The sequence below is a fragment of the Scardinius erythrophthalmus genome (assembly GCF_964197995.2).
Source record: "Scardinius erythrophthalmus genome assembly, chromosome: 18".
Taxonomy (NCBI): domain Eukaryota; kingdom Metazoa; phylum Chordata; class Actinopteri; order Cypriniformes; family Leuciscidae; genus Scardinius; species Scardinius erythrophthalmus.
The window spans coordinates 8,720,948-8,738,624 of NC_138238.1; the positions used below are offsets into that span (position 1 = coordinate 8,720,948).

The 17,677-nt window shown below is 38.0% G+C and overlaps 1 protein-coding gene across 21 annotated transcripts in view; it reads left to right on the forward strand.

The window, feature by feature from the left end:
- Positions 1 to 8,739: 8,739 nt before the first annotated feature.
- Positions 8,740 to 17,677, forward strand: part of camk2g1 (calcium/calmodulin-dependent protein kinase (CaM kinase) II gamma 1) — an 84,715-nt gene continuing 75,777 nt past the window's right edge. For 20 of the 21 annotated variants that reach the window (XM_081393364.1, XM_081393368.1, XM_081393360.1 and 17 more), the window contains exons 1-2: positions 8,832 to 9,015; positions 10,475 to 10,569. In XM_081393364.1, coding sequence (XP_081249490.1) covers positions 8,951 to 9,015; positions 10,475 to 10,569 — 160 coding nt within the window. In that variant the 5' untranslated portion in view covers positions 8,832 to 8,950. Of the gene's footprint in view, positions 9,016 to 10,474; positions 10,570 to 17,677 lie in introns of all 21 variants that reach the window. The other variant, XM_081393380.1, reaches the window with a different exon arrangement.

Here is a 17,677-nt window from a genome sequence, read left to right on the forward strand (position 1 = left end):
AATGTGTAATTACTTCTACCAACTAATCAAGTATTCTCGTAAGCTTAGAATCTGCCATTTAGAATACATACGAGCGAGTCGCTCGAATGGCGGCAGCCATGTTGCCCCTTCGTCTTGAAAATACATTAGCCAAAGAGGGACATACCTGGAAATTCGAGCTTCGCCTTTCACGTTTTTACACTCAGTGGCACCGTGACGAATGCGAGGGGGAGATTACTCGCGACTGCCGGCAGATTTGAAATAATACGGCCACCGTAGGAGTTAAAACGCCCTCGTAATGGGAGGGGCTAGAAAGTAATATTCAGTTGGTAGTCATAAACAATTTCACCGCTAGATGGGAGAAAATCCTACACAATGTAGCTTTAAAACTATTTTGATACACAATGAAAAACAATTTTTCAGCCTGACCAATCGATTTATGATTCATTTTTAGATTCAGTTTGAGAACAATGATTCAAATTCAGAACAATGGAAAAAATGCTGAAACTCATTTGTGTAATACTGATAATTGTCCATGTATCATATATTATAATTTGCTGTAGAGAGATGGGGAACGTCTCTTTGGTTTCTCTGTGGGTGTAAGGAAGAAATTTGAACTGTCATGTACCATCAGTACTGCAGCCCATCTCAGAGCACTGCAGCGACCCACGCAGCTCACACACACACACACACACACACACACACACACACACACACACGCACACACACAACAGATAACACAACCGACTCTCTCTTTGTGGCGCCGATGACCTCTCTCTGTCTGCACTCATGCAAAAATCACAAACACGCACACAATGAGTAATGAGGACGCCGGGGCTGCAGTTAAGTGTACATCACTGTTTATGTCTTCATGCATTATTCACATGTACAGTCAAAACATCTGCCAACATGACTGTTCCACTCATTTGCACGGACTGCTTCCATCTACTTATTAGCCTTTCAAATTTCCATTCATTTGCACACACACATCTACTGTAGCCTATACATACGCACACACAGGTTGATTCATATGCCACCTCAGTTGACAGGAAGACAAGCCATTAAAGTCAACATAAAATTAAAATGATTTACTATTTACTTTGGAAAAATAATGGTAATTAATAGCTAAATATCTGTTTATACATTATTTTAGGCTACTGCCTTTCTGAAACATGTAACTGTTTAATGTCTGATCATGCATATATAGTACCATTCAAAAGTTTTTTATTTCTTTAATGATACTTTTATTCAGCAAGGATATGTAAATACATGTAAATACATTTTTAATGTTACCAAAAACATTTTCACTTTAATGCTATAATATTAACCAGCACAACTGTTTTCAACATTGATCATAATAGAAATGTTTCTTGAGCATCAGATCATGAAGGATCATGTGACACTGAAGAATGGAGTTATTTTTTTAAAAGAAAACTGTTATTTTTAACTGTAATAATAGTTCTCAATATCATTGATTTTCTGTATTTTGGATCAAATAAATGCAGCCCTCAAAAAAAAAAAATGTACAGACTCCAAACTTTTGAGTGGCAGTCTAAATATGGGTTATGGCAATGATATTGAATAACAATACATTAGAAGTGTTACAAGTGGTCTTGTTGAAATTTACATTCTTTGAATAGCATGCTAAATGTGTTAAAGTAATATAAAAAAAAAAAAATTTTTCTGCTAATTTAACCAAGGCCAGAAGGAATTCTATTGTATTTTTCTTATTTGGACTTCAGTGTACATCAAAATATCTTCTTTTGTGTTCTGCGAAATGGAATGGCATAAAGGTGAGTAAATGATGACAACGTTTTTGGGTAAATCTATTCCTTTAAGACTTGCATTACGATATGCAGAGACTGTGTCAGAGAAGCCCTGTACACTTGCATCTCATCACATTAACCAAAACGGCATAATAAGAAAACAGGAAACGCAGCCCACTGTGCACTGTGACGGAGGGATAGCTCTCCAGAGATAACATATGAAATTGCATTCATTTTGTCTTTCTGCGCCTATCCACTTATATTTGGTTTCATCTCTCTTCCCAGCATGTCATGCTCTCCATCAAATCGTGTCTTTCTCCTTCCGTCTCATACAATCTCTCCACACATTTCTTTCTGTCCAGCACGGCTCTTTCCATTTCTCTCTTTAATAATTCAGAGCAGGAGAGGTGTGTGTGGCCAGCTCTTCATCTGCCCTGTTCTGAGAGGACAGTCCCACCTGCTCACTCCTCCAGCTACTGACATGATCTATAAAACACTTATATGCTGCCACATACTCATATTATTTCTGTAATATGCATACTATGCGATGTATAGCTATGTTTGGAATAAAATACTAATCTACTATACAAATGATACATGATGTATATATATAATTAGGATTTTTTAATTGTTTTTGAGCCAAGGCTGCATTTATACAATGAAAACAGTAATATTGATATTAAAATAACTGTTTTCTATTTGAATCTTTTAAAATGTAATTTATTCCTATGATGGCAAAGCTGAATTTTCAGCATCATTACTCCAGTTTTTAGTGTCACATGATCCTCAGATAGTCTAATATGCTGATTAGGTGCGTAAGAAACATTTCTTATTACCATCAATGTTGAAAACAGTTGTGTCGCTTCATATTTTTGTGGAAACCGTGATGCACTTCCTTTTAAAAGTTCGGGGTAAAGATCTTTTTTTTTAAACGCACAAAATTGATTCAAGTTAGTAAAGACATTTATTTGTTAATATTGATTCAGAAGTATATATCAACAATGCTTTTTTATCATCTTTGACTCATCATTTGATTAGATGGTCATAATATTTTTGGAATAACTAAATATAGTATACACCAGTTTGGAATATTGACATATTCCATTACAGTTTTAAATACAATTTAATGAAACTGACGTTGTGATAGTCTTTTCTTCTCTATTGTGACGTATGAGTGAAACACCTTCTCGAACAAGAAAAAAAATATATATATGTAGGGTGGGACTTGATTTTGTCCATCGGGAATTGATTGGATGGTTTTGGTTTGCTATTGGTCAATCTCATGTGAGTGACAGGTTGTCCCGCCCTCGGGCCAGTAAACACCTCATCAGAGAACAGAGAAGACATGACACTGCAAGAGGGAAGGGAAGTTATTTTTATTAAAGATTAAGAGGACATGTGAATTGAAAAAAAAAAGCAGTAGTTGAAGTATACGCTAGTATTCCATTCCAAACAGAATTCCGCATGCACACACAAAAACTTCATCGGACCGGGATCCATTATCCAGTTCCCCTGCAACACATTAGCAATATCTGCTAGTCTTATCTCTGCTGAGCTCAGGTTCAGAGTAAAGCACAATCTTTCTTGTCTCCATTTCACCGCACCCTATATCTCACCTCTCTCCTCGTCTCTCCGTGGTCTGCTGTGTAAAGCAGGTCAGTTGAGGGGGAAGATGCTAACACAAGCTGAAGTGTGCTGTTACATAAACACTGTGGGAGAACCTCCGGACACCTTCCCACAGGCCTCTGCTCACTAACGCTAAGCTAACATTATTATCATGTAGCGCTCTGTCCTTATACACCCCCTCCACACACACACACAGGCCCTCGGCCTGCTTAATTCAACTGATACACACAACCCCTGTCACTCAAGGGCTCCGCTCAATGTGAAAGAACACCACTTACAGTACATTGAGTCACTTTAAGTCACTTCTGGGGCATATCTGAACTATAAAGAAAGCTTAAGAAATGATAGCAGAGAATAAAATGCATTCATGCAAGCAAATCCAAACCCCTCGAAGGGGCCGTTCGGAGGTGACACGTGAATTATACCGAGAGAATTCAGGATGCATGATTTTTTTTGCCTTTGTCTGATACGTATAAAAATAGAATTACGAATAGAAAAAAATACATAGAAATATACAGTATATGGATAAAATGTTCTTATGCTCACCACGGCTGCATTTATTTGGTCAAAAATACAGTAAAAACTGTAATACTGTGTACAATTTAAAATAGTTGTTTTCTTTTTTTAATATTTAAAAACGCAATTTTTTCTTTGATGGTAAAGCTGAATTTTCCGGATCATTACTCCAGTCTTCAGTGTCACATGATCCTTCAGAAATCATTCTAATATGTTGATTTGCTGCTCAAGAAAAATTTCTAATCTGTGTTTTGTGGATCCGCCCCAGGCTGATAGTTCGCCAGCTCAGCCCTGGAGTGTCGACCTTTATAGCTCCGCCCAGACCCTCCAAGCCCATCACTCCACCTCAGTCTGTCGACCAGTCAGCTCCACCTGGGACCGTTGTCCCTACGGCTCCACCTTGGTCAGTCGTCGCTCTAACTTCGCCACGGATTGATGGGCCTTCGTCGTTGATTCATCCCTCCACCTATTTGGCTTCGTCGGGCTCTGCCTCCCCTCCGGCTCCACCTCAGTCCTCGGGCTCCCCGGCTTCACCTTGGCCGCTCGTCCCCATGGCTTCGCCTTGGTCTCCAGGACCTTCAGCGTCGCCCGGTCTCATCGGCTCTTTGGCTCCGCCTGGGTCTCCACCCCATCAGCTCCGCCTCAGTCAGTCATCCCCCTGGTTCCACCTGTCAAGGCTCCACCATGGCTCCTCCCGCCCTCGACTCTGCCGTGGACTTACGTCCTGGGATTCCGCCCTGGCTCCTCCTACCTCTAGCTCCTCCCTGGTTTCTGCCTCCATTGTCTCCTCCCTGGTTCTTCATGGCTGCTCCGCCCTGGTTCCATGGTTCCTGGCTCAACCTAAGCCCCTTCTGCTCTCCTCTGTTGGACTCTTTATTTCTAATGATGTTAAGTGCAAGGATGCCCCTTCTTGATGAGGGGTATACCTGTGGGTTACCTGTGTTTGTTTCTGCTTTGGGTGGATTTTAGTTCAGTTTGTGTTTCAGTTAGTTTCTATGTTTTTTCATTGATTTGATTATCATGTGCACCTGTCATTCATTTCATTGATTGGTTTATTTGTAGTTAAGCTCTGTGTTTTCAGTTCATTGTCTGTTCTCATCAGGTCATCACGGTTGTTCTGTTCCTGGTTTTTGAGTATTCTGTTTTGGAGTTTTTGTCAATAAAATCTAAAATGCTGCAAATAGATCGATTCTCGTATTTTTTTGCAACTGAAGCTGACAATTGTTCACTTATGTCTATTTTTATTACCACAAAAAATATATATATTATCAGGTTACTCGATTAGTCATCAAAATAGTCGACCAATTACTCGATTACCAAAATAATCATTGGTGACACCCCTAAAATAGTTCAAACATTTTAAAATGCACATGCATTGTTTTGCCTTTTGTGACTTCCAGTCGAATAAAATTTCAGTATACATATTTTGTCATCTTGCATATATATATATATATACATATATGTGTAGTTGATAGTGACTGATACAAGATCTGTAACAACCACAACAACAGTTGATACTGAGCATATGATAATGGACAGCACTCCATGTTAAATGTGATAATGTACTGTACTTGGGAGCGTACAGTAGGTGCAAGAAGTGACAGTGATTCCACAGGGGCCATGTGGAGACTCCAGCTTCTCCACCAACAACAAGTCAGAAAATTAGAGCCAGTGACATTAACAGCTGAGAAAAGCTCATTCTCATGTTGTTTCCACCTGTTAACATCTCTCTTACTGTCACTTTCAATCTCTTTTACACTCTGTTTCTCTCTCACTCACTCTGCACTCTCACTGAAAACATGTAGAAGTCACATACCAAGTATCCTTGACATTTAACTTCAGACACAACATGTGCCAACATGTTTGCAACACTAACTGATGCAGTGTTAAAATATTTAGGTCTGAGTGACTGGTCTTTAAAATGATCCAAATGATCATCATTCAGGTATATGTGAAGATGTAGTGTAGTGTAGATGGACTGTGCATTCTCAATTGTATATTTTTCATCTTAGACCACATCGGAACTGGAGTATTGTGAAGATTTAATGAAACATTCTGGCATAAAATTATGGGGCGCAAGACTATTAGATTTAATTATTTTAAAAATAAAAAAATGTAAATAAAATTGTTAATAGTTAGTATAAATTGTTAATAATAAATTGTTTATTTAATTCATGTTTAAAATGTAGTTAGATATAATAAATAAAAAATAGCAAAAATGATTCAGGATTCAGGATTTCAAGAAGTTTGAAGTGCCAAATAAAAATTATGAAGTGGTTTCTGACTTTTATAAATAAATAAAAAATTAAATTTTTTTTTTTTCCAAATGAAAACAAATAAAAATATTTAAAATCGATTATTTAGTTACATTTGAATTAAATTTGACATTTAATGAAATAAAGTATATCAATATAACAATCAACGTGAAAATTTTCAATGAATTTCAGAAATCTTAAATGTTTCTTATTCATTTTGTCATGATATGATATATATATAAAAAAGTCTCCGACTTTGAGATTAAATTGTTTTTATAATTCAAAAATAAACAATGAAAGTAAATATTTTTTTCAATTGAAAAATAAATATACCTAAACTTATTCAATTCCTGTTTAAAATGTATAATATAATAAATAAAATACAGCAAAACCCATGAATTAAGTTGTTTTTTTAGCATTCATAGACTTAGATGTAATGACATTTGATTCCTGATTTTATAAATTGAGGCTATAAATATGTCATTACAAGTAAATCATTCAACCCATTCATTGGGTTGCACACTATTTATGAATTCATGTATGGAGCGATTAGCATGTGCTTTTCCTCTGTGTGCCCATGTATAGAGTAGACCTCTCTCCATTGCACGGACAAGAGCTAAACCCAGTGCTCCTAATTTCAGCCTGGTGAAAATAAGCTCATTGATCTCTATTGACTGATGACTAATTTATGTGCCTCCATCTAGAGTGTTATGTCTTGCAGCATGAGTTGCAATGTCCGGAGTTTACTTCATTTGGTTGCCATAAAGCCTTTGCAGAAAGTCAACGGTCTGCATGCAGTGGTTTCAGACCAACATCAGAACTGCAAGCACTGTTGTCGTAATGAATGCAGAGTTTGGGGATTTCCTTAATAAATCATCTTAAAATGGCATAATGTGGGTGCTTTGGAAAGAGGTCTTGATCTAATTTGCATGTGTTCATTCATTTGATCTGATGTTGAGTTCTGCCTCTGATATCATTGGCTGAGTGATGTATTTTACAAATGTGTTATGATATTGAATAATCAAATGATTTGTATGTTTTGCATGTTCAGGTCAAGCTTGTAATTTCATTGGTTGGATATTTTCTGCATGTGATATCTGTGCAGTTATGCATATATTCTGATAAGGCTAGCAGGTTTCAAGTATAAGGTGGAAGAGATGGACCACTTACAGTTCAGTTTGAAACAAAATACATTTTTGTGTGTGATTTGAAGTAAAATTTATGAAAGCATTGTTGTCAGAATGAATTGTTAATTTAAAATATATAGAAATTAAATCCTAAACCACAGTTCTGGAATTCCCTTGAATGAACTGGAGGCATTTTCATGGACCAGAACGGATTTATGTTTATGAGGGTCTAATGGATGAATGTGCTGAATATTTCAGATGAACAGTAAAACCAGGCATCAATTATGAATGGCTTGTATTTAGTGATTACACGGGCCAATAATTGTGAGCTAAGGAACAATAGATGCCCATAACAGCATTTCTGAACAGTTTTTGGAAAATAAGCTTCATTTAGTAGGCTGTAGCTAAATAAACTACTATAATGCTAATCATGACATGGGCTCAGTGATGTATAGTGACTTCATCATTGTGGGAATCATTCATAAGAACGGATCTTCGGCAGCCAGAACTCACTTTATAGATGTAGCCTATTGGTCCTCTCTCATTTGTTTTTATGATGAAACTCTTTGCTTGACGCTTTAAATGGAGTCCATCTTTGCAATCTGGCACGAGAGCGAGAGAGCAGCACTGTCCCTTGAGTGAAGGAATAGAAGCACTTACAAGGTGAGATAACCTAACAAGCAACATTTTTTTGAGAGTGCAATGGGATTTATAGGAGCTTTACGGCCAGGCGATGAAGTAAAGAACTCTGATATTTGAATGGCAGCAAAAGCAATGTAATCTGGAGATGAATAATTGTTTGTAAAATGAAATTTAATTCAAGCTGCTTAATCAGTGTCCTGTGGTCTGACATACTATTATTCATCTAAAACTATTTTGCACAAAATCTTTCTGATTATTCTATAATTACTAAACATGCTGGTTTTATGACTTCATATTCATTAAGAGACAACTGAAAATGGCAAAAGGACCACTTAGTGAAGGCAAAAGGTTTATTAAAATAAGGAAACTTTTTAAATAAATTGTCACCAGCTACAAATTCTTATGCATAAGTTAATGTTGAATAAAAAAAAGTTTATGGACAAGCCAGATACCCACTAACCTTTGTTTATTTTAATGTATGTTATCCAGAGGACACTCCTCACTTTAAAAACAAATTAAAGACGGAACTAGTAAAACGTTTCCGGACTGTTCATAAAAAATTAACACAAAGTACAAAACTTCAAAAAACGTCAGAGAGAGAGAGAGAGAGAGAGAGAGAGAGAGAGAGAGAGAGAGAGAGAGAGAGAGAGACATTTTGAACGGATGAATAACTCTACTATACTCTATAATATTTTTTTTATTATAGCCTACTGTGGCACCTTTTTATTGTACTATATACGCAATGTATTCAATGAAATGTTTTCGTTGTATATTACGACAAAAAATTACTCTTTCTTGCCATAAATGAAAAGGAACTGACTGTCTGTCACCCTACCAGTGACTTTGCTGATTGCATGGAAGTCTCGCGTTGTCTCGCGTTATGTTCTCTCCACCCCCACCACCATCAGCCCCTCCCCTCCACTCTTTCCGTCGTCTGTATCTCCCTTCTTTCTCTCTCTGGAACACATGAGATTCTCCTCCCGAAACCTGAACCGCAGCAGCAGAGGCATCGACCCCCCTCCCCACACGCACACACATCATGGCTACAATCGTAACCTCGACCAGGTTTACGGACGAGTATCAGCTTTACGAAGAGCTGGGAAAGTAAGTGCGCGCAACATTGTAGCAGTGTGACGTCATCGGCGCAAGTTACTCTTGTTTGTTTCGTTCCATTCTTTTATTTGGATGTTGACAGCAGGGGAAACGACTTTCTAAGAGACTCGTAAACCTCTCCGAAAGCCACGCACAGGGGGCTTGATCGGATCAAGACAGCACTACGCTACAGCACTCGGTTCTGGACTTGATCCGATCAAGCCCCCCGTGCGGATCTAAGCTTTAGGCGTTTAAAATGTCAGGTTTGAAGGGCTGTAGTGGTTTTGAGTAATGTATATGTAAGCGTAGAATGTTGAATATAGCATGCACTGTGTTTTGTGTTCACGCCTTGTTTTATTTTAAGGGCTTGCTGATGGGCAGGAAGGTTTCCTCGTCACTTTGGGTATTTGGCTGCCACTTTTCATGGCATTAACATTGTGGATTGTTTTATGTTTGAAACCAGAGGTTTAATTAATTTTCTTCTGCAGCTGCTTAAAATGATTGCAGAGCAGTGCACTATGTAGTGCACTAAAGAATATGTAGCTGTGTACTTGATATTACAATAAAATATTGAATGTGTCGCACACACAGTTAATCACACTTAAATATCTTAGGAGAGGAGCGATAAAGAGGGATTATAAAATCAATAAATGAGCAGTGACGCCTTTCTGAGAATTCAATCTCACTTTTGGAAAGAGCATTACAGCCTTCTAACATGCAGATGCGAAGTGCTCTCTTCACGCCGCCCGTTTTTCTAGAGGCAAAATTGTAGTAGGCTACTAGATAGTGTTATATTAAGTATTTTTTTTTCCAGACATGAGCCAATTTGCTAATTCATACTTGTTTTTTTCATACTTAAATGTTTTGACGTCTCGCTATGACCGAATGACTCGTGTCGAATCTTTTCAATGAATCGGTCGAACCGATTCACACAATTGGTCTGAATGATTCGTTCACTAATCAGACTGAATCGGTCCGAGCGGCACTCGAGTCGCTATAATGATTTTTAATATAATTTCATGTAAATGTAAATCATATTTAGATTGTAAGTATAAACGCACTACAATAAAAACCTTTATTTATAACAGGAATTGTTCACCCCAAAATTAAAATTCTTTCATCATTTACTCACCCTCAAACTGTTTGGTTACAAACATCCTTCAAAATATCTTCCTTTGTGTTCAGCAGAACAAAGACATTTATACAGGTTTGGAACAACTTGAGAGCGAGTAAACTATCCCTTTAATAAACAGCAATATGATTCACATAAAGCATAAAATATGCTACGCCGGGTCAGGATCTATGCTGAAACCGGTTCTTTAAAACAAAGTATCAGACTTCTCATCAATAAATTATAATGGAACTGCTGTTACGTCATCTGTGACTGTCAGCTCTTCCTTGTTTGCAAGAGTCAGGTGCATCTTTTACTTTCAAGGGAAATCAAACTCTGCGTTCTTCTGTGTATTTGCAGGGGTGCCTTCTCCGTGGTGCGGAGATGTGTGAAAAAATCCACTGGCCAGGAATATGCTGCTAAAATAATTAACACAAAGAAACTGTCAGCAAGAGGTAAGCTTTCGATTCAGCACTCTTCCAGTGTGTACAGCACAATGGGATAAAGGTGCTTTGTGTTTTATTTCGCTCTGCATTCACTGAAGGGAAGAGAAAAGACATCGTCCTCTGAAGTTGTTCAGATCAAAATGGGAGTTTTGGGCCTTTTATTCCACGTCTGTTTATTTGAGGGCGTCTTTATGGTTGCGCACTCTTAAAAGTTGACGCACAGTAATTAACTTTATTGCAAATACACTCATTTAAGTCATCTGGTGAAACGGACCAGAAATATTGATGAATCATCCTGCATTCACAGGCATATCCAAAAAAAATTGTTGTCCAGTGAAATGCTTTCTAGAATGAGAACCTCCCCTTCCCCCTAATTCCACTGTCTTCTGTCCAGCACTAGACAAATATAGTGATAAGGCTGATTAATCATCTGTTATTTGGCCATTTTTAGATTATTACATTGATTAGTTGATTAACATAAGTAGTTATTTCACCAATTGTCAGTTCCAAAATCTACTGAAAACCTTGTCAGTGGACCGGATACAAGTGTTTTAGTGAATTTTGAGTAAAATAAAAAACGTTATATATATTTTATTTGTGGTATGTGGTATATATATATATTTTTTTTTGTATATATATATGCATGTATATACATGTATATATACAGCTTTATTTAACTTGTTTTTTTCGTCGAGTCACCAAGGGCAACATTTTTAATTTTCAGTTTAGTTTTAAGTTTAGGTTTTTCATGTAATATTTATATTTTAATGTATTTCAGCTTTATTTAAAATGGCAAAAATTGTTTTAGTTAACACTGTTGAAATAACAAGCAGTAAATCAGAATTCATGGCTGTGACGTGAGCTAAAGGCTGTTGGCTATTCAAAAAAAGACAAGCCCATTGGTATGCATGTCCTATCCTAACTTCCTGTTTCAATAGGAAATAGTCAAAATAGAAAATAAAACTGAACCCAGTAGCTGTGTGTTGAACCCTGGCCTGCTGGAATGATCGCAGTCCTTCAGATAGAGCCCAGTGTGTTCATGTTTTTGTAGAGGAAAAGCATGCAGAAGAGTTTGCCTCTGTCCAGCCCTGTTGTTCTCAGAACTTGAAGAGACGCATGAGAATGCGTGCTGTGCCCTGCAGCACAAATCTGGCAAATGGTCCCACCTGCAGTTTTGCAATAACTTTGTGAACCTTTTTGTGCAAGCATGTGTTTATCAGTACCATGTGGTGTCACAGAACTTACATGCTTTGTTGTGCAGCTCCTGAAGACGAAAGCTGCTTTTGATTAGAGAGAAAAAAAAGAGAGATGGCGCTTAAAAGGGAAAAAAAATATATATATTTTTTTTTGTAATTTCAGTTGAAGAATGGATTTTTCCAGGAACAGAAAGATATAAGGTGTGTTTCATGGCCCATGGTGGTTACTATAGGATATATTCAGTGGCATGTGTTCGTTTCTCTCATTTGAATGTTCAGTTGCTGCCCTGATAAACGGGAAAACAAGTGGTATTATGGGAATGTCAGAAAGGCCTATAAGCTGAGTCATACACAAGAAAGATTCTGAGTCCGTTCAGCTGATAGTAAACCTTTTTTTTTTTTTTTATCGTCGAGTAAAATAATGACTGTGTTAGAGCCAGGGTGAAGCTGTTCTGAGCCATTGATGATCAATCAACATGTTCAGTGATTTGAATTTTGTTATGAAATAAGTATTTTTCTGCTTTAGCCGGTTGAGTTTTGGTCTGCTGCATTAAATCTAATTGTACCTGCCTCAGCAGGTTGGAGAAGCTTGTTTGTCATAACGGCGGAAGGTTAGTAAGTGAAGTGTCTTGTGCAGTACGTCTTTCTGCCTTCCTCGATTTGCTGATTTGCAGTTTTCCATGGAGCTAATGTGAATTTAAGTGGAGAGCATGGGCAGTGAGGGTCTTGTTTATGGCACAGCCATTTTCTTTGTTGAGTGCTTGTCTCCTGCAGCCCGGCCAATTAAGACTGGACCGTGCTTCAGCCGTCCGGGTAGCAGAGGAAGAGGGGCGTGACGGAATCCCTTTAAGGCTAATATGGAGATTCTGGAGGATGCCCAGGGAAAGGTGTGGTTTTTGTCATCGTGGTGCAACTCTATATTCAATTCATCCCTGTCTCATTTTAGATGGATGATCGGTTTAATGTTCCCTCAACTTTCGCTGCTGTGTGTGCATTTAGTTCTAGTTCAATTTGAATAGATTAGTTCGCAAGGGATGAGAATCTAATGATTCAATTGAATGCATTTATTCAGATTACACTTAATGAAGTTTGTTCCTTAGCGATTCCATTAATGATTCATTTTACGTGTGAGGAAGTGCTGGCTAAGTAATTGATCCTTTAAAGCATTTCCTACATTTGTTGTTGTATATTTCTAGACAAAACTTCCAAGTATACAATACTGTTTTTGTGCTCACTGTACTGTGAATGATTTCTAAAGGATTGTGACTGACTGGAGACTGGAATAAATGGCTGCTGAAAATTCTGCTTTGCCACCACAGGAATACATTACATTTTAAAATGGATTCAAATGGTAAATCAGTTATTTAAAATTGTAATAATATTTTACAATATTAGTGTTTTTATTGTATTTTGGATCAAATAAATGCAGCCTTAGTGAGCATAAGATACTTTTTTCACAAGCATTTAAACGATATCAGCCCGATTTTCACACGATCTGCTTGTCGTGGTGATTCGTAAACGACAGTGGCCGCCAGGACACAAGAATCAATCGTTTTATCTATTGTTTTCATCTAGTGTGTCATAGTGGACGACAACAGACACAGTGTTTGTGACGCTTCACAATGTCACGACAGAAAGACAAGCATGCTTAATGTTTTTCCCGGCCCTCCACGACGGTTCCGTCACATCTGTGATATTGACCAATAGGAGCACAGTAGCTCATCCGCACACAGCTTTCAAACATGGCGACACGAAAGAGAGACGATGGTATTGGTGCTAACAGATCACTCTAAATCGTAATGTAGACATGCATTCTTTTGTAAAGCTGCTTTGAAACGATATGTATTGTGTACTGTTTTAGCCTAAGAGTTTATCTGTAGTTGACTTGTTCTTTGAAAAAAAGAACCAAGAGTCAGTATAGAATCGGACAACTCTGCTTGTATGTTTGTTGTTGCATTCAACGGTTTGGATGAAACGATAGAGAGATTGCAAAGCAGTGTTATTTATTTACTGGCCCCTCTAATTCGAACTGTTAGCTCACAACTACAGCATTATGCATCATTTAGTTTACTGTGACACTGAAGGAAATAAGAGAATGCCGACTTTAAAAAAAAAACGCCAACAGAACTAAACATCATGAAAATCATTTAACTCTAGTGTTTTTCCAAAAATGAACCTGCTTATTTTTGTACTCTCCTAAAAGATATATTAAAGTTGTGCTGTAATGCTTCACTCATTGGCTGTTTTGACCTAGAGCTTGTTGCAGTAGCTAGGCAACCGCTTTGCTTGGGGTGTATTTGATTGGTTGCCTCAAACGAGGAGCCTCAAGACTTGTGTTGATGGTCTGAGTTGAGGATGAGAACGAATGAGAAGGGACAAAAATCTCTCATAATCCCTTACTGCCTGGTGCCCTGACGCGCACCACACGTCTGCAGAGAAGCAACACGTCAGCCTGACAGGGGCTTAGAGTAGACGAGTCTCACTCCGCACACCTACTGCCCAGATACGTGAAACAACCTGACAGCTTTTCAAAAACTGGGGTTATTTGGGTTCATTCGTTTATAGTGACCTTGACACACAGAGACTCCGTGCCATATGCAGGAATCCATCTCTTATTTGCCTAAATAAATATTTGTGTGATTAGCGCTCTGGCCAGGTCATATGACGACCTTATTAGCGGGTGGGGGAGGGTTTTGCGAGCCAAGGAAATGTATGCTGTAATGACAGCAGCTGTGTGCGTAATGCTTGCAGCTTAGCTTATTCGGAAACACGAAGGTTGAATTGCTATAGAAATGGCAACAGAGGTCTGGTAGACACGTGTACCCCCCTCACTCCGTTCATTTGAGAATTGGTAAAAAATGTGGGATTTTTTTTTCTGCTTGGCTGTGTTATCTGGTTTTGTAATGTATTATATAATAATTAATAATAACTATTATTATTATTATTATTATAGATGAAACAAAAATAAGTGTCACTTGGAAAAAAATAGACAAAATGAAAATGTTATATATTAAGATAAAAAAAAATACAAAAGTTCAAAAGCTTTGGGTCAGTAAGATATTGTTTTTTTTATGTTTTTGAAAGAAGTCTCTTTTGTTCACCAAGGCTGTATTTATTTGATAAAAAAAAAACATTTTTGGGAAATATTACAATTGAAAATAACTTTTCTCATTGAATAGATTGTAATTTATAAAAAAAAAAATTAAAGCTGAATTTTCAGCATCATTACTCCAGTCTTCAGTGTCGCACGATCCTTCACAAATCATTCTAATATGCTGATTTGCTGCTCAAGAAACATTTTTATCATCAATGTTGAAAGTGGTTGTGCTGCTTAGTAGTTTTGTGGAAACCATGATAAAAGTTTAAAAGAACCAAAACCAAAATCTCTTTTAACATTATAAATGTCATTACTATCGTGTTATCAGTTCAATGCCTCTTTGCTGAGTATTCATTTCTATAAAAATGAGTTTACATTATTTATATGAATACGGTTTGGCATATATCTGTCCTCTTCTCTCTTACCTTGCAAGGGGGATTGCTTTTGTATTGAGGTTAATCCACTTATTTAATTGTATTTCATGGGCTCAGACCAGAGGCGGGTTGCCATAACCATCTCTTGCATTGTGCTTGTTTTTTTTTGTCCACCATGTGGTCATAATTTCTGTCTTTGCAGACATATGTTGTTTAAACTTAACCATAAACGGTTACGAAAGCGGCACAGGAGATTCAATCAGCTCCTCGGATCCAGTGGATTCAGTTTAAGCTGCTATTGAGAGTAGAGGTCGACCGATATGGTTTTTTTCAGGCCGATGCCGATGCCGATCTTTTGAAATCCGGGTCGGCCGATGGCCGATTAATGCTGCCGATTTATTTTGGCCGATTATGTGCTTGTTTTTAACCTCTATTTGAAAGATAAAATGTAACACAAATAATTACTTAAGATAGACAAAATTTCTCAACAAAAACATTTATTGAACACTTTACCAATCTGCACTTGTACAAAAGACAAAAAGAACTTGAGATATGTTTGGTAATTGTACCTGAATGAATTGAAAATTAATTTGCTACTAATTTCAGATTAATATATTTGTTTTCCTTAACATTTTAATTAACAGTAACTTAAACACTTTGCAGTTTGAATGATGTCCTGATAAACAAAATGACAGAGTATGTTTTTATGTTTCCACTGTTCGATCGCGCCCGCGCCTCACACACACACACACACGCGCGCGCACACAAATATAAGTAAACACTTTGCGACTTTAAACACACGCGACTTTTCGATCTCGATCGCGCCTCTCTCTCCCTCTCTCTCTCTCTCTCTCTCTCACACACACACAACATATTCCAGCATTGCAATCTTTACATCGCAGCCGGAGCTAAAGCGGAGCTACAGATTAGGCGTCCCTAAAGAACTCGCGTATCTAACAGTAGTTCCGCATTTACTTTGCACGCGACTTTTATTTATTTTTATAGCGTGTATTCTCCGTGGAAATGTATACACCGAACCGTGACGCCTGTACCGTTTCGGTTCAATACGAATACATGTAGCCTACCGTTCCACCCCTAGTCTACAGTGAAATACAGTCACACATTACACTACTGTTTGGCCAGCATTTTAACCGTGTTTAATCCAGCTAGCTAACGGAATGCTAAAGTTAACTGCTGAATAGTGTCAAGTGCAGCGAAGCGATGTTTCTGTTATTCTAACGTCCGTTTTCAGAGCATCCAAGAGAAGCACAGACATAACAGTAGCACTGATATGAAGCACAGAAATGCGCGTTGATATTCGGTCCGGTAAATAACGGTCGTTAAGGCACCAGTGCCGTATTAGCTCCGGGTCTATCTGTAGCTACCCAACCCTAGCGACAACGACGCTAGTAAAGCAAAGCCAGTCCTTCACTATATAGTTGGTCTCTTTTTTTATTACTTATTTCTCTGCATTGAGTGACAACCCTTTCAAATATAAGACACACAAACAGAACAAATAAAAGTCTCAGATTCACTGTCTGTAAATATTTGCTTACTTATTGTGACATGATAACAACCCTTCTGCTGTGCTAATGCAACCTCAACTACGCTATCAATTTCAAAGTAGCCGAACGTCATGTCGCCTATTCATGTTTTTTCTCTAAGTTGGCAGTAACATATCAAAAGTTTTTAATTAAATATAAAAGAGTGTTCTCCAAGGAACTTAGCTCCTTCCTTAAGCACTGGATGAGGTCTGCTCACTCTGCTGGAGAATGACTCTAGGCGCGGCGTGCGTCGAACGCGTGTTCCACAACAACAACACTAGGCTGCCCACAGATGCGCCTGCCTAATAATCGGCTTGATACACTTGGATATTGGCCGATGCCGATTATGTTAAAAATGCAAAAAATCGGCCGATTAATCGGCCGGCCGATGAATCGGTCGACCTCTAATTGAGAGGACTTAACCTCCCTAAGGCCGACTTGAGCCCAATGACTAGTTGCTTGTTTTGCTTGACGAAAACCGACATGGAGTCTGAATTACCTTCGAATTTTGTTGTGATACCCAGGATCAAAATGTCACAGTTCAGTTGTCCAAAGGGCTGAATGATTCCTGTCCTATTGTTTGCACACACAAACACACACCCACTATGCATATATGTTGTGTGTACACATGCATTATTCCTTTGAAATGGCTTAAAAGGGTGTGACCCCTGCAGTAAAATGATCAAATAGTCCTGTCTGAAGACTTGTCCTCTACTATGTGAATTGCTTTGCCTGCCCTCCAACATCATACTCTCCCTCTGACTGATCTGACTAGAAGCGTTATAACGCATTTTCATGTCGTGGGTCATTAAGATCACTGTCACTTATCCTGCATGCATCTTCTCGACTGCTCTCTCCCTAGCGCTTCATCATTGGCATAGTCATTTCCAGCTGCCCTGTTCACAT